This window comes from Magnolia sinica, chromosome 4 (assembly GCF_029962835.1).
Source record: "Magnolia sinica isolate HGM2019 chromosome 4, MsV1, whole genome shotgun sequence".
NCBI classification, from domain to species: domain Eukaryota; kingdom Viridiplantae; phylum Streptophyta; class Magnoliopsida; order Magnoliales; family Magnoliaceae; genus Magnolia; species Magnolia sinica.
The window spans coordinates 30308598-30335538 of NC_080576.1; the positions used below are offsets into that span (position 1 = coordinate 30308598).

The following is a 26941-nucleotide window of genomic DNA, read 5'->3' on the forward strand; positions in this document are numbered from 1 at the left end:
TGGGGTCCACTATAGCTTTTGATCTACCTCATTCTTTGGATAATGTCGTGATATGATCTCTCAAAATGGATGAACGGTGTGGATATAATACATCATGCTGGGACCCATAGAACTTGGTGACATGACTTCAGCTACTCAACCTCTCATTAGGTAATCCGCGTCCCACTCCGAGACGGAAGCATATTGGTGTATTAACGTCAACAAGTTTTGTGGGTCCCATCATGAGGTATGAGGTACGTGTTATATCCAAAATGTCCATTCATTTGGCAAGCTCGTCTTAAGGCTTGAGCCCAAAGATAAGACAGATACAAAGATCAAATGGACCACACTGCAAAAAGCAGTTGAGGATTGAACGTCTACCATTAAAACCCTTTTGGGGTCACAGAAGCTTCCAATCAATATGAAATTTGTTTTTCCTCTTCATCTATGTATTTGTGATCTTATTAACAGATTGGATGGAAAATAAAAGTTATGTAGGCCCTACAAATTTTTTAACGATGAAAATCATTGTCCTCACTGCTATTTTTGGTGTGGTCCATTTGTGCCTTGGATATGATTCATTTTTTGTTTAATGGTCTAAATTGATCTCGAAAAATGGATGAAGGGTGTGGATATAATAAATAAATCATCGTGGGGTCATGTAACTATCTCCTTTGAACCGTTCGTGCAACTCGAAGCTCGAGGAGCGTCGGCACTTGTCTTCGTGCGACACGTATCTACACTAGCTATAAAGCTGGTGTGGTGTGTAGTACACCAGCCAATCCACTTCCCTCCTAGACGGAAGGGGATTGCTCAGCTTACTAAGTAAACTGTGCGAGGTCCACCATGATTTATGTATTTTATCTTCTCCGTCCATCCATTTTCCCAGATAATTTTATGGCTTCATCCCAAAAATGAAGTATATACAATGTTCAAATGGACCACACCACATGAAACAGTTGAATTGAACTTCTATTGTTAAAAATTTTCTTGGGGGCCACATAAGTTTTGGATCAAGCTTATATTTTTGTTTTCTGTTCATCCATGTATGTATGATCTTATGAACAGGTTGGATGACAAATAAACATCACTATGGGGCCTAACAAGGTTTCAACGGTGGAAATCATTATCCCCACTTTTTCCCAGGCATGATAGACTTAATCTTTGGAAATGCTTCAATTTTGGGCTCAACCCCTTAATTTAGATGGAAAAATGGATGGATGGCATAGATGAAACACATACATCATGGTGGGGCTCACATAAATTGATGAGGTCACTTCGACAGTGAGTCTCGCTACTCAACCCCCGTCGGTATCTAATCCGCGTCCATGCCTTCTGCTAAAGCCTTTCCCATGAAGATCAGCTGAAGAATTCTGTGTGGGGCTCACTGTGATCTTTGTGTGAAATCCAATCTATCCATTTGTTTTTAAATATCATTTCAGGACATTATACCAAAAATGAGGAGGATCCAAAATTCAAGTGGGCCATACGAGATGAAACAATGGGGAAAGGAATGTTTACTGTTGAAACCTTCCTAGGCTCCACCTTGGTGTTTATATTCCATCCAAACCCTTTATAAGGTCATTTTCACTAAGATGAAATGAAAACACTATGAATATAAACCGGTACAAAACTTTTGTAGCCATATGAATGTTTCAATGGTGGTCACTAAATCTCCACTGTTTCCTCTCATGTAGCCTATTTAATTTTTGGATCCTCCTCATTTTTGGTCTCATGCCCTAAAATGATTTTGAAAAATGGATGGACAGGTTGGATTTATCACAAACATCATAATGAGCCCTACACAGAATCCTAGCACATGATCTTCCAACAAATAAAGGCTCCCACATAAATTCCATGGCAGCCCTATAAAATTTCCCGGTGACAAATAACGTGCCACTAGCTCTCGACCTTATAGAAGGTATAATAAGGTCGAGCGTATAGTACCTTTTCCCTACACACACACACACACACACACACACACACACACACACACACACACACACACACCTTTTCCCTATATATGATACAGGACAACTAACCACTTGCTCTAAAAGCTCGAACTGATAAAGCGTAGCGAATCAATCCCTTTATCTCATAGCCTAGGCCCCACATCCCATGGGTTAGGTTCTCGATCGAACTCCCCTCATGGGCCCTACATCACATGAGCTACCCGCCTTGCACAAGTGGGGCCCACCTCATACGAGCCATCTGCTTCATACTGGCCGCCCACCCCAAGTATGCCCCTGCATCCCACAGGCCACCCCACTCGAGCCAGGTGTGAAAATGCCCCTACATTATTTATATGTGTGTGTGTGTACGCTATGAGGTCAACCTCATGGGAACTTCCCATGAGGTCGAGCTGCGTGGGGCCTACCATGATGTGTGTTGAACATCGACGCCGTGCATTTTATGGGTACCCTTTAGGTTATGGGATATCCCAAAAATCAATTGTATACGGAACTCGGGTGGGCCATACCATCTAAAACCATGTGAAGACAAGCTTAAAACTTATAAAAGCACTTAGTGGGGCCCTCCTGAGTTTTGGATGCTGCTGAAACCCTCATCCAAGTGTGACACACACAATGGATGGGCTGGATTTGTGAACCACATCTCGATGGGCTCAATAAATGGTTATGGATGTTTTTATGGAAGGGCAGCCCCTCTCAACTATTGCATGTGGTGTGGCCCACCCAACTCATGGATTGACTTGATTTTTAAGCCTGTGGCCCACCATGGAATGGTGCATCTGACTGATGGGGTAGATGTTCAACACACATCATGGTGGGGCCCACACAGCTCGATCAGCGGTTGTATATCAAAGGCAGTCGCAACAGAAAATCTGGATTTGTTAACTCTTTCCAGAATAGGACGCGAATTGTCTTCAAGAGAGCGACCTGGTTTCATGGCTCCATTGATTCTTCTATTGCCTTCATTATTAATTTCTGTTCAGCAGATCAGGTGCACACGTTATGCATATTGTTAATTCTTTTTTATTGTTGTTATTAATCTATTTCGGTTAATTGTTGTTATACCAAGTATAGAAACAATAAACTATTCATCTAAATGGGCTTAACAAAATGGCATACTTTTTACCAACCTTTATTATGTGTCATTTAGATTTTGGAACGATTCCCCTCTCCAAGTTCTGCTTGGTGTGAATATACCGCTTTTGACCATAACAAACTTATAGGTTATCCAAACACAAACCAACTTGCCTGTAAGTGACTTATAGCTTACATCCAGACGGGATCACCTGTAAGTGACTTTCACATGAAAGTGACTTGTAAGTCACTTGCAACTTAAAGAACTTACAAGCATCCAAACAGGCCCTAAAGAACTTACAGGCATCCAAACATACCCTTAGCTTGGACTTTATCAAATGAATAATCACAATTCAGTACAAATAGTACATCCAAACACAATGTATAATTCCCAATGCAATTCGAAAACTTCTTAATTTTCATCTAACAAACTCATCAAACAGTTTCAATGTAGAGAGAGAAGCTTACCACATACATGGCCAGGCCAACAACCACGTCCCGATCGGCTTATCCAACCGTGCGAGCCGAGCATACACGCGGACTGGCTCAGGCAGATAGAAATCAATCCACGAGGACGATGAGGCCTTGCTCGATCCTCCACGATCAGAACCGCTGCCGCGCCCATCCCCGCCTGCTTCCCTTCCATCCGCAACACCAGAAGAAGTTGAGATGCTCGCGGTGCTCAGATTCGGACACAAACGGTCGATTCTTCCCGCTGGAATTTCAGAAATTCCGCAGACCCATTGGGAATTCGGATTCCGAAAAGCGGTTTCTAGGGTTCTGGAAAATGTGAGGGTTTTGAGAAAGGGATTTTGTGAGGGTTTATCGTTATTAGGTGCAAGGAAAGAAGATGGAGGGAAGAGATATTGAAGAGATGGTTGGGTGAGAGAGAAAGGGAAGGAAGATCTTTGGAACCTTCTAGAAGTACGGGAAAACCACAACGCCATCTCTCGCTCCCCTGAAACGGAATGTGTAGAATGAGATACGATGGTCGGCCGAAGGTTCGGACACGGGAAGCGGATTGGCTGCTGTAACACACCACCCACCTAGCTGGTGTGTTGACGGTACCAAGTTATGTGGGTCGCATCACGAGGTATATATTATATCCAAACCGTCCATCCATTTTTTAATCTCGTCATAAGTCTTGAACCGAAAAATATGACAGATCCAAAGATCAAGTGGACCAAACTGCAAAAAGCGGGAGGGGATTGAACGTTTACCATTGACACTCATAGAAGCTTTATCCATCTTTTTTGCATTTGGCTCACGGTGTTACGTGAAATTAGATCGGATGGAATTGCATCTGGTATGGTGCAAATTTCACCATTTATTTGGAGAGAATGTGAAATTGGGATTAGATTATATAGATTTTCATTTGATCGTTAAATTTTTTTAAAGTGCAGTAGATATGAGCAAGTTCCGTAGGTTCCTTTATAATGTATGGAATATATCCACACTATTCACCTATTTTTACATATCATTTTACGGTATGGCCTCAAAAATCAAGTATATCCAAAGTTTAAGTGAACCTCACCATAGAAAGAAGTGGAGATTGAGCGCCTGCCGTTGAAAACTTCTTGGGGGCTATTAAGGTTTTGGTTTAAGCCAATATTTGTGTTTTAGATTCGCTTCATTTTTAAGCCCCTGCCATAAAATGAAGTTGCAAAATAAATGAACGGTACGGATATAACACACATATATTATTCTCAATTACTGTAAATGATAATTAATATTTTTATTTAATGGACAACAAACTAATAACTGAATACCATCATGACACAAATAAGGCATGAAGTTATGTTTGTGTCATGGTATCTCATGGTAAACGTCATGCACAAAACACCCTCGTGAATAGATTGGATAGAAAATAAACGTTAACTTATGAATGTTTTAACAGTGAGAATTATTATCTCCACTGCTATTTGTGGTGTTGTCTAATTGAGATTTGGATATGATTTATTTTTGGGCTAATGCTTTAAAATGATTACACCAAAAGAATTAATAGTGTGGATATAATAAATAAATCATTATAGCCATGTAACTTCGATCTCTTTTGAAATGTTGGTACAACTTGGAGCTTGGGCATTAGCGCAAGTTTATGCTAGAGCATATTGCGTAAATTCTATAGGGCTCACCGTGATGTATTTGTCTTATTCATGCTGTCCATCCATTTTACGAGCCCATTTTAACATATTAGCCTCAAAAATGAAACATGTCCAAAGCTCAAATGGACCACACCTCAAGAATCAGAGGAGATAATGATGTAAACAGTTAAAATCTTCCCAGGGCACATGGTGATCCTTATTTGTCCATCCAACCTGATTAAGGTGATGCAGACGAGGATAATGGAAAAACACATATATCAACTTATCCAAAAACTTGTGTGGCCCCAAATAAGTTTTCAATGGTAGGCATTTAATTGGTATTGTTTACTAATGGTATGGTTCACTTGAGCTTTTTGGATGTGCTTCAAATTTTAAGTTGTCATAAAATAAGCTGAAAATCAGATGGATAGCATGGATAAAGCACATGCATCATATTGGCCCCACAGAGTTTACTTACTAAGCTATAGCCACGTCTGGGTGATCAGAACACTTGTACGATGGCCCAGACTCGTGCCACTCTTGTGTGCTACTGCCCTCCATCTATTTTCCCACTGATTTTATGGCATGAGCAATGATAGATCCATATCTGAGGTAAACCACGCTAAGGAAACATAGGTGGTAATTGAATGCCTGTTAAAATTTTCTTAGACACGATAAATAATTCATATACATCATGATGGGATCCATATCATTTACAATTTGCTTACATTGGGCACTACACCGGACCTAGATCAAGATAGATATTTGTGGGACCACTGTGATGTATGTGTTTTATCCAAGCTGTTCATCTATTTTGACAAATCATTTTAAAGCATGAGACAAAAAAAGAGGTAGAGTAAAGACTCAAGTGGACCACACCACAAGGAGCAGTGGGGATTGAATTCTTACCTTAAAAAACTTCTCAGGATGACAATAAGAATTCAATCCCCACTGCTTCTTCTGGTGTGGTCCACATTAACTTTTAATCCACTTTCTTTTTAGGCTCCCGCACTAAAATGATGTGTCAAAATGGTAAGACAATGCGGATAAAACACATACATCATGACGCCCCTGTAGAGCCCTTGACAGGACCTTCTCTCTGGGTAGTACCCAATCTATGCTCATTTACCATAGCACACCATATTAAGGTCAGTGTTGTGTACTACCTACACAATCCAAGTCCCTGTGGTAAAACGGCATATGCATTGGACTTGGGTAGCATGGTTGCTCATGCAGGCACCACCTGATAGCCTGTGTTGTGTGCTACTGAAAAAGCTTTGTAGGCTTTAGCATGATAAGTATGTTTTATTCACACAAATCTTCTATTTTGCAAGCTCATTTTAAAGCATGACCCTAAAAATGAAGTAAATCTAAATCTCCAATGGACCATATTATAGAAAACGGTAGTGATTAAACACGGGGCATTAAAAACTTCATTTTGTATTGTTTTCCTTTCATCTAGGCTAATGTGACCTAATCGAAAGGTTGGATGGCAAGAAACACTTTGGCAATCCTTAAAAAGTTGTTAATGATGCACGTTCAATCAACATTGTTTCCTATGGCTTGGTCACCCGGGATTTAGATTTGCCTTTTTTTTTTTGGCTGATGCTCTAAATGTGAAAGAAAAATAGATAGATAGCATGGACAAAATACAAACATTATGGTGGGCCATAAAACTTTTCCAGCGGGGTACAGTCCATATCCACCCGGGATCCTCCACATGATGTTTGAGCGCAGATTCTGTCATATCCAAACCATGGGCCCACCTTAATGTGTGTGTTGCATATCCAAACCGTCCATCCCTTTTTCCAAGCTAATTTTAGGACGTGGCCCCAAAACTGCAGTAGATCCAAATCTCAAGAAGACAATAGGAAGCGGTAGTGAATGAGTGCTTAACATTGACAACCTTTTAGGGCCCACTATAATGTTTATTTCCCATCCAACCCGTTGATAAGGTCAAGCGGATCTGAATGAGAGGAAGATACAAATATCATCTTGATCCAAAGTTCTTATGGCTCACAGGAAGTTTTTAATTGTCAATCACCACTGTTTCCTGTGGTGTGGTCCACCTGAGATTTCCATCTGCTTCAATTTTGGGGACATGATCTAAAATTATCTGGAAAAATAGATGGAAGGCTTGGATATCTAACAAACACATGGAGAGAAGCCCCATGGTCATGACCTGACCGAACCTGGTCACATCCGGACCAGACTGAATCGGAGCTCACGATATTTGGCTAGACTATTTTCCTTCGTTGATTATACTCAGTAGGGGCCATAGTATACACGGTTGATCAGTAGGGCCACACTATCAACGGTTGATCACTGAACAATAGGCTCACTTGTACAAAGGGAACAGCATGAACATCCTCTCCAAGGACGCGGATTGCGTCGTCCTATCCCCCCTCGTCTCCAGCTGGGCCGGGCAGGAGCTTTGAGTGGCCACCGTGATGCATGGGTCTTATCCACACGGTCTATCATTTTAGAGTATAAGCTCAAAAATGAGGCAAATCAAGGCTCAAGCGTACTACAGAATGGGAATTAAAATCTTACAGTTGAAAACTTCCAAGGACCACAGAAATTTTAGATGGAGCTGATATCTGTGTTTTCTCTTCATCCTGGTCTACCTAACTTTGTGAATAGGTTGGATGGAAAGTAAACATCACGGTGGACCCTAGAAAAGTTTCAACAGTAAGAATCATTATCAGAATCATTATCACCGCTGCTTTCTGTGGTGTGGTCCACTTGAGCTTTGGATCTGCCTCATTTTTGAGCTGACGGTGTGGATAAGATCCATACATCATGGTGGCCACTCAAAGCTCCTGCCCGTTCCCAGCTGGAGAAAGGCAGGGAAGGACGCAATCGGCGTCCCTCCAACGAGCCCAACAGCCCATGTCTCTGAAGCTATGAATTCACTAGCCTGATTCTAGGTTGTATGGCATCCACTGCGGTGGGCCTGCAAAAAAGGCAACATGGAAAGCGCCTTAAAACGTGCAAATCCAAGAGTTGGGCCAACCTGATGGTTAAATTGCCTAATTTTTGTGCATCTCATCATCATAGAGGGGGTTTGGATGGCATTTTTTGGTGGGTCGTCATGGTGTGGCCCACCTGATGCATGCATCCATATGCTTTTGGGCTCCATCACGCCTAATTAACTATGGACGGGTTAATCTTCAAAGCTTTTAAATGACACATGTTACAGCCATCTGAATGGTTCGTTCAATCATCCAATTAGGAACGAGCTCCAAACACACCCTGATCAAACAATGTTTAACCTTTGAATGTGGTTGATTTTATTTAACCGTTAATTTTCCATGAGTCATGGATTAGACGGTGTGCATCATCAAACCTAAATACCTTCGTTGGAATCATAAGATTGCATTGTGGACTAATATCAGTTGGGCCCATTTTGTTCCTCCCTTCAATCTTAACCATCCATATTTTATGCTTTTGATCGGCTGGTTTAGATGATCTGATCTGGCTGGCTTGCTCGCAATAGTACGATTGAATGGCTTCACTGTCTCGATTGATAGCAAGGAATGTCATGTGTTAGTGAGGGCCTGCTTGGATACCACCGAATAAAATACTTTTTCTACTTACATAGGTAGATAAGTAACTTAATTGAGATAAGTAAGTTTGGTTTATAATCACTTATATGTAAATTCTTTTTTATTTAAAGTTACCTAATTACTTCAGTTTAATAATTAAAAATAAAAATAAGTTACTTGAGGCATAAGTAACTTACTAGCCCCCTTAAAAAACTCCTAGCGGATTTTTTATATAGGCTAATTCTCAAGGGAAATCGGATTGTGTATTGTGTTACTCAGTACGCTCTTATCGTACTGAGTAAACTCAGTTGTGTTGGGGATTTGAGCTGCGGAATCACACAGATCTAGATCTACGATAGCAATCCAATAACGTCAGGCAATCACAAGAGAACACAAAGTTTTAGCGTGGAAAACCCTTACGGGAAAAAAATCACGACACAAAGCAACAGAAATCCACTATGAAATAGAAATTATAAGAGAGAGGACTTACCTGATTCGAACAACCACGAATCTCATCCTTGCTACACCCTTTGATAACCTTAGAACCCTTTAGGAACCCTTAGAAAACTTTTAGAAAGCCAGAAAAGTGTGAAAACTGCCTCAAATTTACGCAGTTTGCGCAAGATCTGCGTAACCTTGACTGGTCGAGGAACCCCCTCGACCGGTCGAGTCATCCCCTCGACTGGTCGAGCGGCCCGGACACCAAAAACATGTGCTCGCTGGACTTTGAGTCGAGCAGTGCTCGACTAGTCGAGCCGCTCCCTTGACCGGTCGAGCAACCCAAACAATAAGTCAGATTGAAGGCTTCTAACAATAATCTCCACCAAGTCTTCAATCTTCAACTGTGTAGTTCCTTGGCCTCTTCTCTTATCTCTTCATCGCATCATAGCTTCAATTAATGCTTCTTGTGCACACTCCGTCCTTCTTTTACGCCATCGCCAAGCCTAGAGAAGTTGCACAGAACTTGAACTTCTCTATAGAAATGACCTTGGTGAGCATGTTTGCTGGATTCATGCTGGTGTGAATCTTCTCCAGTGTTACGCCTCCTTCCTCAAGCACCTATCGGATAAAGTAGTGACGAACATCAATGTGTTTAGTACGTGAGTGATAAATAGAATTTTTAGCCAAATTGATAACGCTCTTGCTATCACAGTTAATCGGCATGACCTCCTGCTGAAGTCCCAACTGATTTATCATGCCTTTGAGCCAAACAACTTCTTTAAACGCTTCTGTCACTACCATATATTCTGTTTTAGTTATGGAAAGAGTCACCACGGACTGAAGCTTCAACATCCAGCTGATTGCTCCACCCGCTAGTACAAATGAGTATCCTAAAGTAGACTTCATGGAATCTATACTGCCTGCGTAGTCAGAATCTACATACCCTACCAACTTTGTCTCTATTTTCTTAAAAGTTAAGACATAGTCTTTCGTACTTCGAATGTATCGAAGTAGCCATTTTACCGCTTCCCAATATTGCTTGCCAGGGTTTGACATGTATTTGCTCACAACACTGACTGCATGTAAAATATCTGGTCTTGTACAGACCATGACATACATTAAACTGCCAACCGCATTCGAATAAGGCACATGAGACATAATTTACTTTTTCTGATTTGATTTAAGACATTATTCTAAGGAAAGGTTAAAGTGAGCTGCCTGAGGAACACTCACCGGCTTTGCTTGGTCCATACCAAACTTGATCAGCACCTTTTTAAGGTAATCTATTTGTGATAACCAAAGTCTGCTCTTCTTCCTGTTTCTATGAATATCTATATCGAGAACCCCCTTTCTAGCCCCCAGATCTTTCATCTCGAATGTCCCTGATAACTGAGTCTTTAGTATATTGATTTCAGACATATCATAACAGGCGATCAACATATCATCAACATACAGTACTAGGATGGTGAATTTTTCATCACTCAGTGTCTTGTAATAGACACAGTGATCGTATTCACTCCGAGTAAATTTCTGACTCACCATGAAAGAATCAAATTTTTTATATCACTGCCTAGGCGACTGTTTTAGGCCTACAACGACCTCATTAACCTGCAAATCTTTTTCTCTTCCCCTTTAACTTCGTAGTCCTCTGGTTACTTCATGTAGATCTGTTCTTCCAATTCTCCGTGCAGGAATGCAGTATTCACATCCATCTATTCCAGCTCGAGATCATATTGGCAACCAGCGCCAACACTAATCTGATAGATACCTATTTAACCACCGGCGTGAATATCTCTGTGAAGTCGATTCTTTCTCTCTAAGCATAACCCTTGGCTACCAACCTTACTTTGTATCTATCCTATTTCCTTTTAAATAATCACTTACATCCGATCGCTTTTCGGCCCACTAAAAGCTCCACCAGTTCTCATGTGTGATTTTTGTACAACGAGTCCATTTCATCGTCCATAGCCGCCTTCCACTTTTCTTCATCAGGCTTATCAAGAGCCTCCTGAATAGTAGACGGATCGTCCTCATATGTAATGAGGGCATATGCAATATTAGAGTCGTCCCTGTATCTTGCCGGTAACCTGCAATCACGCAGTGGGTTCCTTATCACAAGTGGTTGCTCCAATTGATCTTGTACCTCTGTCTTCGCTTCTGTCTTTGCCTGAGTATTATCTGTATCAATGTGGACATGTACGATCACCCTTTTTGGTTCCTCTTGATCCTTTTGATCGTTCTTGCGAAATATGGAGATTTCATCGAATCTGATGTCACGGCTAGTGATGACTTTGCGTATGACCTTATCGAATAACCTGTAACCTTTCACATCAATGCCATAGCCAACAAAGATATACTTTTTGGCTCTACGTCTAGCTTATCTCTCTCAACTGACGGTACATGAGAGTAAGCCTCACAATCAAATATGTGTAGATCTGAGTAGTCGATTTTCTGACTACTCTATACTTCTTCTGGGATCTTACATTCAATTGCCGTTGAAGGAGACCGATTCACCAAATAACAGACCATGTTAACGGCCTCAGTCCATAGGTCCTTGCCCAACGCAGCATTACTTAACATGCATCGGGCCCTCTCCAAGATAGTCTGATTCATTCGCTCAGCCATACCATTTTGCTCGGTCATGTGGTGCACTATTTTGTGCCTGATGATCCCTTCATCCTTGCAAAACTCATTAAACTCAGTGGAAGTAAATTCTCTACCATTGTCAGTCCTTAAAACCTTTTATTTTCGCCCTAACTGTTTTTCCACCATTGCGTTCCATTGTTTGAATATGGTGAAAACTTCGGATTTACATTTCATGAAGTAAACCCAAACTTTCTTGGAGTAGTCGTCAATGAATAAAACAGACCATGACGACCCCCATTGGAAACTTCTGGTAATGACCCCTATACGTCAGAGTGCACATAATCAAGCACTCCCTTACAAACATGTTTTCTAGATTTAAAAGACAATCTAGATTGTTTACTATATATACAATGCTCGTACATATCTAAATCAGAATTTTTAAAAGCTGGAATTAAACATCGATCAGAAAGTACCTTCATGCCCCGCTCGCTCATGTGGCCCAGACGAGAATGCCACATACGCAGAAACGTGGAGTTTGTAATAGTTGCTGCCACTCCACCTGTTGAAATGCTCCCAATCAACTTGTAAAGGTTTCCGTACTTTTACACTCTCATAACCACGAGTGCCCCTTTTGAAACTTTAAGGACACCATCAATACTGGTGAACTTGCACCCAAACTTTTCTTCATATCAAGAACATGTCTGATATCAGTCAGGGTACGCTCCATTCCATCAAACATCTTAATACTCACCGTACCAATGCCACAACATTATAGGCATTGTCATTGCTCACAAAAACCTGTCTACCATCGCATTCATTGTAACTGACGAACCAACTCCGATGAGGAGTCATGTGATATGACGCTCGTGTGTCTAGGATTTATTCATCTACATGATTGTCGTGAACATGTCCGATCATGGACACAGACAGAACTTCACCACCACTTGTCTCTATATCAGATGTGACAACATTGGCCTCCTTGAAAGAAGTCGTTGAATTTTCTTTTTTCGTTTTAGGATTTCTACAATCCTTCTTCATGTGTCCAGACAATCCACAATTGTAACACTTTAATTTTCCTCTGCCTTTGCCCCTGGATTTGGATCTAGGCCTTGAGGATCCTGTACCTCGCTCAGAATCTCTGCCCCTCGTAATTAGTGCATCGAAAGATGTCTCCATATCACTGTTTAGCTTTCTCATAGCCTTCCCTTAAAGGGCTGAGATAACGGTGTCAACACTTAGGATTTTATTTGCGGTGCACATCGTGTCCCTGAAAGACTCATATGATAAAGGAAGAGAATTCAATAATATACATGCCTATTCCTCATCTTTGACCACTTCCTCCATATCCAGCAATTTACACATGAATTTATTAAAGTTGCTAATATGGGCTTCTAGATCTCCACCATCTGCCATCTTGAAGGTATAACACTGTAGCTTTAAGTGTAGGTTATTTTCAGAGGACTTCTGTGCATAGATGTTCTCTAACTTCGCCCACAAACTAGCCGTAGTTTTCTCCCTCAAAACATTATAGAAAACCTCATCCATGAGACATAAACGGATAGAGTCTAAAGCATTACTATCAAGGTTTTCCCATTCATCATCTTTCACGGTAGATTTTCGCTCCTTAAGAGCCTTAATCTCGTCTTTCTTAGTTAACAGGCTAATCATCTTAACCTTCCATAACTCAAAATTATTTTTGCTCGAGTACTTCTCAATATCAAACTTGCCATTTCCCATTATTACTAATCTTACGGATTCAGATCTGTGCCCCAATGATTGCTTTGATACCACTTGTTGGAGATCTGAGCTGCGGAATCACACAGATCTAGATCTAGGATAGCAATCCAATAACGTCAAGCAATCACAAGAGAACACAAAGTTTTAACATGGAAAACCCTTACGGGAAAAAAACCACGGCACAAAGCGACAGAAATCCACTATGAAATAGAAATTACAAGAGAGAGGACTTACCCGATTTGAACAACCTCTAATCTCACCCTTACTACACCTTTTGATAACCCTAGAACCCTTTAGGAACCCTTGAAAAACTTTTAGAAAGCTTTTGAATACATTAGAATAGCCCAAGGGACCCTTATTTATAGTTTAGGAAACTCTACTTACGCACCTAGTTTGAAAAAGTTCGGAAACCGCCTCAAATTTACGCAAATGGCGCAGGATCTGCGTAACCTCGACTGGTCGAGCCAAGGCCTCGACTGTTCGAGGAACCCCCTCGATTGGTCGAGCGGCCCGGACACCAAAAACAAGTGCTTGCTAGACTTTGAGTCGAGCAGTGCTCGACCGGTCGAGCCTGACCCTCGACCGGTCGAGCAACCCAAAAAAAAAGTCAGATTGAAGGCTTCTGACAACAAGTTGGGCCCACCTTGAATGTATGTAGTCTATCCACGCCGTCCATCCATTTTTCCATCTAATTTAAGGGGTTGATCCCGAAATTGAAGCATATCCAATAATCAAGTGGATAATACCACTGGAAACAATGGGGATAATGATTTCCACCGTTGAAACCTTTCTAGCCCCACAGTGATGTTTTTTTTTTGGTCATCTAACCTATTAATAATATCATACATACACTGATAAAGGGATTAAAAATATATGCTTGATCGAAAACTTATGTGGCCCCCAAGAATTTTTCAACGGTAGATGTTCAATTCAACTGTTTCCTGTGGTGTGGCCCATTCAAATATTAGATATCTTTCATTGTTGGGCTCGAGCACTAAAATTATTTGGTAAAATGAATGGATGGAGCAGATAAAATACATAAATCATGGTAGACCCCACAGAGTTTACTCAGTACGCTAAGCATAGTGAGTTACTCACTATGCAATTCGCTTCCTTCTCAAGGGCATTGAAAATGGGATTGAAAAAGGTTAGGGAATGTTTTCGAATTGGTTAGAACTTCTATTTTTTTTTAATGGGAGATAAAGAAGTGAATTTAATTAAGAAATTGTTGGACGTGGATTGGCAACTGACGCTACCAGTAGCCACTACTACTCAACGTTCTATGAGCCCCACCATGATGTATGTATTCTATCCATGCTGTACATCCATTTTTCTAGATCATTTTAGAACTTTTTTTTCCCAAAAATAGAAAGGTTTAAATGAAATTGCAGGTAAATTGCTATAAGTAAAACTTAGAGATATGTTCAGGCATCCTAGAGGGGGTGAATAAGACTATTCAAAATTTTAATATCTCCTTTTGCAATACTTCTAAACAATTAAGAGGAGAGGATTAAACAAAAATCAGTGCACAAGCAAAATTAAGATCGTGACATACATTGAAGTGGCTTTTCATCAAACATGTATTGTTCATATGTTGAATAAGGCATGGATGATCATTAATTAACACAAAACATGAAGTAAAGCATTCACCACAATACAACGATATATAGTGGTTCAGCTAATACCTACTCCACTCTCGGCTGACCCGCTCTCTTATAAAGTGTGCCGAATTTCACTATCTAATTGTTTTAAATGAGGTTAACCATAAACCTTCACAACCTACACAAGGTTACTAAGTTGCCTACACAAGGCATACACAAGTTCTACACAATAACTACAAAACAGTCCTAAATAAAGACACTATACATACTCTCCCGTCGAAGGCCTATGAAAGGACTTGGCGAGTTTGATGAATGACAAACTTTGAATCCCAATTCTACACAAGGAAAGGTTTTCAGACACAAGATGGATTCGAGTATTTACTTAAAAGTGAGTGAGCCACATTTAGCATAAATTATGAAGATCTTCAAGTTAATAAAGAGTCTTTAGCTCCCTTGAATTGCAACCGATTGTAGATGCTCCAATGTTGATGCCGAGGTTGGTAAGTCAATGAGATTTGGGTAAATCCTATGTAGTTAATGATGAGTCTTTGTAAGCTAGAAGGGATCTCCCAAGTTAAGCATTCAATGTATCCGACTTAAAGATCTACCATTAAGAAGGTTGTTGGATCATTAATGAAGGTCAAAGTTTATACTTCAATATAGGCAATGAATGTCATAATGATTGCCTTTAAGCCATGGATTGAATGATGAACTCATATAAGGAGAGGAAAGAGGGTTTGATAGAAAAGGTATTTACTCTTGTAACAACTCTCTTAAAGCTCTCTTTAATACTCACTTTATTTTTTATTTATTTTTATTTTTATGGGTTAGCTTATTAGTACACACCCATGTCAGTACACACACTCCATGTTAGCCACACCCGCTAGGGATTGATACCAAGACCTCAAGTGTTGAAGGTATCTCCACTCAGTCTGCCAATTGAGCTATGGATCTAGGTATTCTTTAATACTCACTTGAAAACCCTAGAAGCAACCTCAAATGATTTATAAAGTAAAATATCAATGGTAAAAAAATGGGCAGAAAACTATTAGGTTCGATGTCATCGAAGGGTCTTCAATGTCATCGAAGTTTCCTTCGATGCCATCAAACCTTTTTCGATTCCATCGAACCCTGCAACAAGATTTTCAAATAGTTGTTGGATAGTTTCTGTCTGATGTCATCTAGAGTCTTTCAATGTCATCAAAGGAAACCTTCGATGTCATCTAGATTTTCTTGAAAAATGGCCTAAGGTTGCTCGACAGTTTGGGTCAATTTATGATGCAATCGAATCAGCCTTCATGTCATCGAAGAGATACTTCGATGTCATCGAAGGTAGTTCAATGCCATCAAATCAGTCAGGATATATACCTATTACTTGATGGATTGATTGAGTTCATTTACAATGTCATCGAAGCTGTTTTGATGTCATCAAAGGTTTTATGATTTACTTGAAAAAATCTCTGGACCTTTGAGTTCATTTGCGATGTCATTGAAGCTTAAGTTCGATGTCATTGAACATGTACATATTTATCTTGAAATCTTACTGGATAGTTTTGAGACATTTATGATGACATCGAAGGGAGGTTCGATGTCATTGAACCTCTTTTGATGTCATCGAGAATTTTCAGATTTTTCAGGTTGGTTGCTGGACTGTTATGACTCATTTTCAATGTCACTTTGATGACGTCGACAATAGTAGAATTTCTAGATACTCTTTTAATTCTTTTGGCTACTAACTTATACGTTTAACATACTTACTAAGAGATGTTCCGAGATGGTTTTGGTCAAGTATGGTCCATGTTTTAGGGGGGTTATTAATGGAAGGGTTTGGTTAGGGTTGTGAGGCTTAGTTTACCTTTGATTCACACTTAAACCTCTTAACATGTTGAGTCTTTAGTCTTGTATTCTTCATTTGGGGCTCACCTGACTCTAAGAGTCAGACTTCACGTTAATGGACAAACAAGGGCACTTTCACTAAATCTCAAGTGAACCACACCATAGGAAAATAATAGTGATTGAATGCCCACAATTAAAAACCTCTTCAGGCCCACTGTAACGGTTATTTGACATCCAATCTGTTGATTAAGTCATACAAACTTGGATGAAGGGAAAAAATAAATATCAACTTGATCCAAAACTTTTGTGCCCCAAGAAGTTTTTAATGGTGGGCATTCAATCATCACCATTTCTCGTGATGTGGTCCATTTGAGAATTGAATCTATCTCATTAATCAACACTATTTCTTGTGATGTGGTTCATTTGATATTTGGATATATTTGATTTTTTTTAAGATCATGTTATAAAATGATCTACAAAAATGGATTAACACCGTCTATGAAACACATACATAATTGTGGAGGGCATTGACCAATGGTTATTAACAATGTCAATAACCATAAAGTTGTTTTCTTTTTTATAATTAATTTTCTCATGAACAAAGTAAGAAGTAATTGTGATAAGAAATCTATAAAATTTTCACCAGTTATGTAAACAAAACTCTTAAATGTGAATTGTGCTTACACAACATTTTGAAATATAACTGGTGCAGGTAAAATTGAGTTGGCCTAATGTATGAGACATGTGGCATAGAGACCATCAAAATGTACTCTCCGAACTACCAAAGGACTAAAGGAGATGAGTTGAGTAAGGAGACTCAATGATCAATCTAAAACTATTAAACTGGTTTGGAAATAAGACTCATCAACATACCTATAGGTCTCGATTACGAGCACTGATCTCGACCTCGGATGCTAATCTTGACCTTGGATGTCGACATCTAGTACTGACCTCAACCTTAGGTACCAACCTCGACCTCAACCTCAGAATTTTAAATATCTAGAGAGAATCTTGCGACATATAAGGATAGGATCGATTCAATGGTTTTATAGTAAAAAATCACACCAAACGAGTCAAAATCGGAGATATTCTTGAAATTAGAGTCTGACTCCAATATGGGCCCCTCCAGCGTATTCAACAAATCCACTCAGATACACAGATGTTGAGACTCAAATATTACATATTTATCCCTTCAATTACATTAGTTTTATTGGCATTTAATTGATAATTTGATTTAATTATATACTTTTTTGCCATGCAAGGTGATTCAAAAGCTTATGATGAATATGTGCTTAAAAGGATGGATTTAGAGCTAAAAGAAGATAATAAAGAATTGGAGATTTGGAAGTTATTAATGAAGAATTTACATGCTAAAGATCTAAGGAAACCAAGTGAGGAATGAAGAGAATTGAAGATTTGAAGTGAAGAAAAGGAATCCTGAAAATTGGCTAGAAAAATAATATTCTAAAACTCCGAGTCTAAAAAGAGAAAGTTCAAAAATAATTCCCAAAATAAACTTCAATCACATCAAAGGCATTCGATAGCATTGATAATTTCAGAAATTTTGGGCTCAACTCGTTGGACAGTTCTAGATGATTTTTGATGACATCGAAAGTGTTATCAAAGGTCTTCGATGACATCAAAGTTTGCCATCGAAGATACGCAGAGTATGTAAATTTGAAGCAGTTTGTGAACTTTTCCAAGGCAGTGTGAAAGTTTAAGTTGCAAAACTATTTAAAGAAGTCCTTAAGCTACTCCAAATCATCTTTCAGGGTTTGGAAAGGGAAAGAAGGCCTCGGTGGAGCGTCAACAACATTCTTCCACTTCGATTTCTTTATGGTTCTAGTAGATCTTTTAGTTTTTCTTTTATTTTTGAGTTAGTTATGACTAACTAATCTCTTAGCTAGAGCTAAGAGGTGAAGCTATAATTTATTTTGATGCTTCTTTTACTTTGATTCAAGTATATGATGAATTCCTATTGATTTATAGTTTGAATAAAAGAAATATTTTTAGTTTTCTGTGGTTTATTGTGACTAAAATTATAGTAGATACTGTGCAAGCTTTTGATATCTTCTTATATGTTTTAGAAGTGTGTGATCTGTAAAATTCATGATTCACCATCATCTCTTAGGCATGGTGGATGGTTGAATTCTCTGCAATTATCACATGGATGCTTCATAAGAGAACTATGTTGATGGACAATTCAAATTTTTGGGTTTTTACTGCTCTATCATCTAATTGGATAGGATAGGACTCTAATTCCAGTTATAGCTCTTTGAATCAAGTAAGGTAGCATCTTAATAGCTACATATGGATCCTTGGTGCTATAGTTTCCCTTTTATTATTGATTGTTAATCATCATTGATCTCTCAATTCTTTAGATTATTAGTTTAATTTAGTTCCTAGTTCTAGTTTATTTCAGAAGGACACACATACAAGTCCCTGTGGATTCGACCTTTGTCTCACCGAGTTATTACTACATCGCGACCCTGCACTTGGGGTTGTGAACAACACACCGCCTAGAAAGACTATAAATACACCCTCTCCCATGGGTAAAAGGTATGCATAACCAACCCGATTCTACTATGCCTATTGTGAGCCCACACACCTGACCTAGACATTAGAGGGTCCCCGGCCACAATCGGCGCCCTTATGTCTTCTCTCTCTCCCTTAAGTTGCAGGTACCTGACGGGTTGCAAGAAGTTGAGGAGGATCGACTAGGTTTGAGTAACAACAGTTTGGCACAGTCCGTGGGAGCAATAATAAAGCCATCCAGAAGTTCCCATTACATCAAAGCTAGTTGTCCCCTCTTTCATTGATCCTGTAATGGCTAAGGGTAAAATAAGGGCTTTGATTGCCATTATTGAATCCTAATCCTCGAAGAACAGCTCAAGAGTCCACGAGCACCGCAGTTGGATCCTCAGCCCTGTTCGTCCCCATTTCAGCCGTATCCTGTTACGACCAATCAGAGCAGGTTACGTGTGATTTGTAATGATGTGCATGTCACGCTTAAAGATCTGTAGATATGTATGGAGATCTCTCGGGAAGTGGAGCCACAATGTATCATTTGGTGCTGTGTATCACTAGAGCGGTCGAGAGAAAAGCGATCGAGCTCGAGCAGTCGCTTGACATGTGGAGAAAGGAGAAGTAAAGGAAGCAGAACATGAGAAGCATATAGAAGCCAAGTAGTGGAGAGCGGTTACAATAACAGTCAGAATGTGGGAAGGATCTAAAACAGTTGGATCAGAGCTATAAATAAAGAAGAATATAGCAAGGAAAATCATCTCACACTAACCCAAACAAACCAAATCTATCCTTTAAATTATCCTGTCAATTTACATTTCCTAGTGTAATCCATTACTTTCCTTATGAAGTAAAGTTTACGTTTCCAGTGTAATCTTTAGTTTTCAAGCCTGTCAATTTACATTCCTTAGTGTAATTCATAGTAGTAATCCTTTAGTAAGTAACTCTAGCTATAATTCGAGTCTACGCTCACATGTTGAACTTAGTTCATCAATCAGAAAGGTGTTCTTCAGCTGCTCTTTGCGACCGACTGTAAGGATTTCTTTCTCATTTCATTTCATATATATTGAAAAGTTCTTTCGTACAAAAGGCAAAGAAGTAACCCACCATTAGAGGACTAACCCCACCCTTTGACTATCGCATGAGCCAATTTACACATTGAGCGGGTGGTTAAATAGGCAACTGATCTCTTCAGATCTCGGTCATGCACTACGTGTCTGCCTGCCTTGGTGCTCGAGGTCATTGTTGTTTAGAGCTGCAAATCACATGTATCTGCCTACCTCGGTGCTCGGGGTCATTGTTATTTGGAGCTACAAACCCAATTCTAGTACGCCTGCGCACCAGTGCAGAAACAACAACGAACAAGCCCGACCCCCCCTCCTTCGACAATCACACAAAGGTCCCAGAACATGGGGGTTGGCTTGCCTCTTTAGAGAACCAAGTTGAGGTTTTGACAGGTAATATTGGCAGGATAATGCGGATCTTGGGGAGACAACATCCTTTCCCCAGCTAGGGCGTAGAGGCAAGGACGATGACTAAGAAATCTCTACCTCCACCCACACCTCACGATTCATATGTGTCGAAAGATCAACCAGCATAAAGCAGGTTTGTCTCTGCGTAAACCATGGGAACAACCAAGCTCACTAAGTCCGATCTACGACACACTTTGGAGAAGAGAAGGTGAGGTAAAACTCTCAAGGTCATTGCCGAGAGAAAGGTTCCTTGGGAAGTTGAATAAAAGGAAATTTGAAACTAGCTCAAAGACATTCAACAAGCACGTAGGGCTAAAGCGCTTTCCTCTGTCGACGATCTGCTCAAAAAAGCCAAGCCCCCTTTTGCTGACGACATCATGAGATCCCAGCTACCATCCAAGTCCCGGATGTCCCAGATCACCCCTTATTCTAGATCTGAGGACCCAGTCGAACACCTGGAAGCCTTTAGAGCTTGGATGGAGCTTCACGACGCTTCTAGGCTCATGATGTGCAGAGCATTTTCCATGCCATTATCGGGAGCAGCATAGAAATGGTATAGGGAGCTGAAGCCAAAATGCATGAGCTCCTTCGCCCAACTTAGTAAAGCCTTCGTTACTTAGCTCATCGATGGGAAAGACAGGAGAAAGCCAACAACTCACCTCCCTACGATTACCCAGGGAGAAGATGAATTGCTAAGAGACTACATTATTCATTTTAATGCAGAGGCAATTCAAGTCGATGATTACTTTGACTAGATAGCTCTAGCCACCATGGTCGCTGGTCTCAAACAGGGGAATTTCTTCTTCTCAATCGGCATGAATCCCTTGACCACTCTTGCTGACCTACTTAACCGAGCATAAAAATATTCAAACACTGATGAGCTCTTCAGTTCTCAGAGGGGTACTCGTACTCAAAACAACTTGGCTAAGGACATGAAGCCAAAGGAAGAAGGGGAGCCGTTTGTTGTTAACAACAAAAAGAAAAAAGAGGATGACAAGAGCATAGGCCAACGTATAAGCCGACGACCAGAAAGACGATTCCACTCGCATACTCCCTTAAATTCTACGCTTGAACAAGTACTCATGAAGATACGTAATAAAAGAATCTTGAAGTAGTTGAGCAAGATGAAGGCCAATGCTGAGAAGAGGGACAAGTAGAAATACCGTCATTTCCATCGGGACCATGACCACAACACTACAGAGTGTTTCGACCTTAAAGAAGAAATTAAGTCCCTCATCCGGAAGGGGCACTTGCGAGATTTTATCGATAAATGAAGGGACGACCGACCAAATAGGCGAGATGAGTAACACTATGATAAGAATGACAAAAAGGTGATAGGCGAGATACGTACCATATTTTGGGGGCCAGTAGATGGTGGAGACTCAAACAGAGCGCATAGAGCACACACACAAAATATGAGCAATAGAAACACAGAGCATCATGTATACCTCACCAATAGGATTGCAAAAGAACAAAGGTTAAGCTCATGCAATTTAACCTTTACAGAGGAAAACGCCCAAAGAATCCATCACCCGCATGCCACCGCCTTGGTAGTCATCATGACTGTGGCCAATCACAAGGTGCATTGAATACTGGTCGACACCGGCAGCTCGGCCGACATTTTGTTCACCACCACCTTTGACAAGATGGGAGTCAGGATGTCTAAATCACAATTTGTCCACACTCCCCCGGTTGGATTCACAAGAGAAAAGATTACCTTTAAGGAAGCATACTGCTACCTGTAACCACTGGTGAAGATATTAACCAGATGACAACCATGATCGACTTCCTTATGGTAGACTGCCTATCAGTTTATAGTATAATCTTGGGCAGACCGTCACTAAACATCATGAGAGCCGCGGTGTCCACATATCACCTCACAATGAAGTTTTATAACACCATTGTTCTTGAAACCCGAGGATGATTGCTTGAGTACGAGAACCCAAGGGTTACATCATAAAATGAAATTATCATGCATCTACCCATTAACAAACTACATAACATATAAGGGTAACTACTGTATAAACTGGTGAAAAAGATTTCAACATACATGTGTGGAAGTAAAGAAGTAAGGTATGATCCCACAGCAGGGGATTTTTAATTACAATTCTTAAATTAAGAAAAACAAAGATAATGTCTGAAACATGAAAGTAAATCTATAGCTTATATTATCAATCGAGCCCCAACGGCTCAACCATATCAGCATACGGTTCCTCCTTTCCATACTCTTCCTTAGCCGCGCCAGGAGCATCATCATAGGCACCATCTCCCTCCGTCATACTTGTGTCTATTTGGTGCAACCACACGATTAGGTGAGTGAAAACTCAGTGGAAATTTCCTGCAGGCATTCATGCTTATCAATTTATTCCAAAATAGTTTAAACCAACATGTTACATCATAATGGAAATAATATAAACTCAAACGTAAATGTATGGATGTATGAATGTATGTTCAAGTCACAGACCTGGGGATGCACATCCAGCTGTCAAAATAAAGGGTCGCCAAAGGAGGACTAGTCACCCAAAAAAATATACAAGGTAAGCCCAAGGAGAACTAGCCACCCGAAAAAGACTATGCAGGTGAGTGAACCCAAGGATATCTCCTGAAAAAATACATGGGGTATGCCCGAGGAGTGTCCAATCCCGAAAAAGCCTCATGAAAAGAAAGAACATCCAAAGTGACCCAATTAAACTAAAGTGTTAGAACTTTTAGTAAATTGTATAGAGTATGACTTACATTCAACACTCGGAAAAACTCATATGTTATGCATGGATGTTATGTACCATGATACTCATGTACATTCCATAAGATTAACAAGATTGCTTTCATATGCATAATCAAGGCTTTTAGTCTTTAATAGGGTATCAGGCATTTGACATGAGCTCAATATAAGTATTTTACCTCCTCTAAGTCTAAATGAGGGCCCACAAGTGTGACATTCAAAATATACTAAATTAGTAACAAATTCCCTACACGTCTTAAGAAAGGAGACACTCTACTCCTAGCATTTATGGTACAACTTATGAGAATGGAGGTTTCATACTTCCTTTCTTCATTTATAAAACTATATATAAAATTTGGTGATTGTTAAGATAACCTAAGGGGTGCAATTCTAAGTCCTAGTCACAAAATTATTAATCATAGGACTTGACTAGTAGAAGTTAACGAAGTAACTCATGTTCACCATATCTAAATAAGAACTACAGGGCCGAATCATTTATTTAAAATATTTTAAGTTTCCATTGGGTTTAAATGATAACTAATCTAGCATGTGTTGGGAGTCAAGTGGAGCCTACTTATTATGGAAATAAGATTTATTAACACTTAGTGCAATTAGTAGAAGCATACACGTATATAAGCAATTTCAAATGTAGCATGATAAGCGCCATACAAATCTTATAAGATGGATTAGAGTAACAACATTCCTACATAATTATCCAGGTTGATTCAAAATTATAGGAATTACAACTACCATTTACACAACTATGATATCTTCATTCACTTAGGTTTAAATTATCTTAGAACTCCATGAAATGAGGAAGCCAAGTGGGATACCCCTCACCTTGAATGGATGTCTCCCTTGTCTTGAATTTTCTCCCAAGTGAGCTTATGAGTTCCTAATTCATTGAATTAAGAATTAATTTCTATTCTATCTAATGAATGGACTATGGTTGCATTGAGGTTGGTTTCACTTACTTGATTGAAATTGATTGAAGGAAAGTGTCCTTCAAGGATATCAATTGTAAACAACACCTGTAGGAGGCATCATAAGCTTCTAGTGAGTCACGATCGAGTTTACTCGGGGGGGGGGGGGTTCTCAACTAACAACTAGTTGAGTTTGTTTCAAGAGTCTTGTTAACAACCAAGTTAGATTAAAGATCCATTGAACCCTAGGCTTCTCAAATAATCTACAGATGATTGGAGTCAGCTAGACTCAGTCAGGAAACTGACCGAATCAACCCGCCACTGAGTATAGAGTTGACTCAGTTGTATAACTACTGAGTTTACTCACTCACAAGTTGAATGTAGAACTAATCAAATGACTGAGTTTGATTGTTATACCTGGGTAGAGACTATCTTCTATTGTTGATGAGATTGCATCCTGAACACGCTCTCTACAATGGCTGACTGAGTTTATAAATTTGGTTTTGTAAATAGCCACTGAGTCAGCTCGTTAACAGGACATTTGAAGTAGAGTTTGCAGGGACGAGTTAGATGTTATACCTGTTTTAGGGAAAGGTTCTATCTGCTAGTGTAGCGAGGTCAGGGTGATTCTCACAATGTGTTTAATCAAATCAGAACGCTGATTTTGGGACGTGACTAGGCTCGTGAACTCGTCCAGCATCCCAGAAAATCAGTGCAGAGTGGATTGGAGCTGGTTCGATGTGATTAAAATGGAAGTCAGATCGATCCCTGGATCGGACTAGTTGTTGGTCGAAGGAGCTTTCCGTTGCTAACTCTTTCATTCCCTCAGTAACAGGCTAGTCAGTTCTGATCAACTCACTATCGGGTGTGGCTAGGTCGAGTTACAACAGAAATTTGTAACTCACACCAACAGCCAATCCATTTTCCCCCTCCATCTCTATCCATCTCTCTCGCTCTCTTTTACGATCCTTTCTTAGTGATGAATGACTCAAGCTGAGTCGAGTTGCTACCAGGCTTGCAACTCGCTCCAGTAGCACCCAGGACTCTCTCTCTCTCCCTTTCTATTTCCTTCCTTTCTCTTTTCCTTGGGATTCGCCTTAATGCATGGCTAGGAAACATCCATAGCTAATCGTAGGGATTGGCGTAGAGTTAACTAAGGAAGCATTAAGAAACCCATCGTCAGGGTTCTCATAAGTCTTTGATCGTATGCATAGGCCCAAATAATATCCTCTGATGAGTTTTAGGTGGGATGGGCCACATGGTGAACGTTTTGGATTGGAGAAAAGATCAACTTATCAAGATCCGTTAATGCTGGTCAGATCGAGGAAGATGACTAGCTGATAATGGTGTTTTCGCATTGGACGGTTGATTTAACGATCTAGGACGTTCATATGATCCATATGGTGTCCATCAGGCTTGTGGGGTCCATCACACGGTGATAGCTAGTTCGTTGATGATAATATGTTGTTAAAGTGGAGTCGATTTGAGTCCTAGCGGCGACTTGCCAAAATCTCGGCTCTTCTTATGAGATTTTCAAGCAACCCTAGACCAAACACCCCAGATTACTTGGATGAAGCTTCTAGAGGGTGAGGGAATGGATGGGATTGGTAGTTGCTAAGAATGGAAAGGATTCTTTCCACTTTTTATTGAGTAGGGAGCTGAAACCGGAAATGGTAGGGGTGACGGGGCTGCTGCTGCGTGCGTGACTTCTGCCTAATGATTTCCAACGGTCGGATTCGCTAGTGGGATGGCGTATTGGCTATACTTTCCTCGTCAGCATCTTCCGCTCGCAATGTTCGACCGGTCGTTGCTCGAGCTTGTGCAGGTGACTTTCAATCGCTAATTTAAGCATGGTTAGGGTCAGTGGGACCCTCTTTATCAGATGCACGATTTAAATTAAATAACCGTATTCGGACGAACGTCATTTGCATTGTCAAACGGGGTCTAGTTTGAAAGAGCGTCGGGCGGGAGAAAATTTCAATTCTCGCTGGCGACTTTTTGGTTTTTATCGGGTCAACGAACGTTTAACCCGATACCTAGGCGTGGTGCATGGCGTGTGCACATTATCTGTGTACACGCATAGATCTAATGTGGGGTCCGCGTCATGATCCAGGCCGATCAACACCATCCATTGGTCTTATAAGGTCCTCTAATGGCTACAACTTAAATTTGGTAGGTTCAAGTGTTTAAGTATTCACCCTTTTAAGAGTTTAAGATCCTTATTTGTAGGTTATTATGGGTCTTGATTATTAGTAGGTGAAATTTGAGCCGTACGTTCCTCATACTCGGTTTATTAATTGTTCTGGACTGAAGATCAATCTATCTTTATCCTTGTAAGGGGGTCCTACTTGCAGATTTATCCTTGATGAGGGTTGATCATTTCAATTGGGCTATTAGTTTCTATTTTTGATATCAAGTTAGTAATCCTAAGGTGCATTTAAAGGA

At 40.1% G+C, this 26941-nt stretch overlaps 1 protein-coding gene across 3 annotated transcripts in view; it reads right to left on the bottom strand.

Moving 5' to 3' along the window:
* The window catches only part of LOC131242945 (4-hydroxybenzoate geranyltransferase 2), a 33359-nt gene extending 29325 nt beyond the window's left edge, over positions 1-4034 (bottom strand). For 2 of the 3 annotated variants that reach the window (XM_058241934.1, XM_058241933.1), the window contains exon 1: positions 3492-4031. In XM_058241934.1, coding sequence (XP_058097917.1) covers positions 3492-3970 — 479 coding nt within the window. In that variant the 5' untranslated portion in view covers positions 3971-4031. Of the gene's footprint in view, positions 1-3491 lie in introns of all 3 variants that reach the window. The other variant, XM_058241935.1, reaches the window with a different exon arrangement.
* Positions 4035-26941: the final 22907 nt, after the last annotated feature.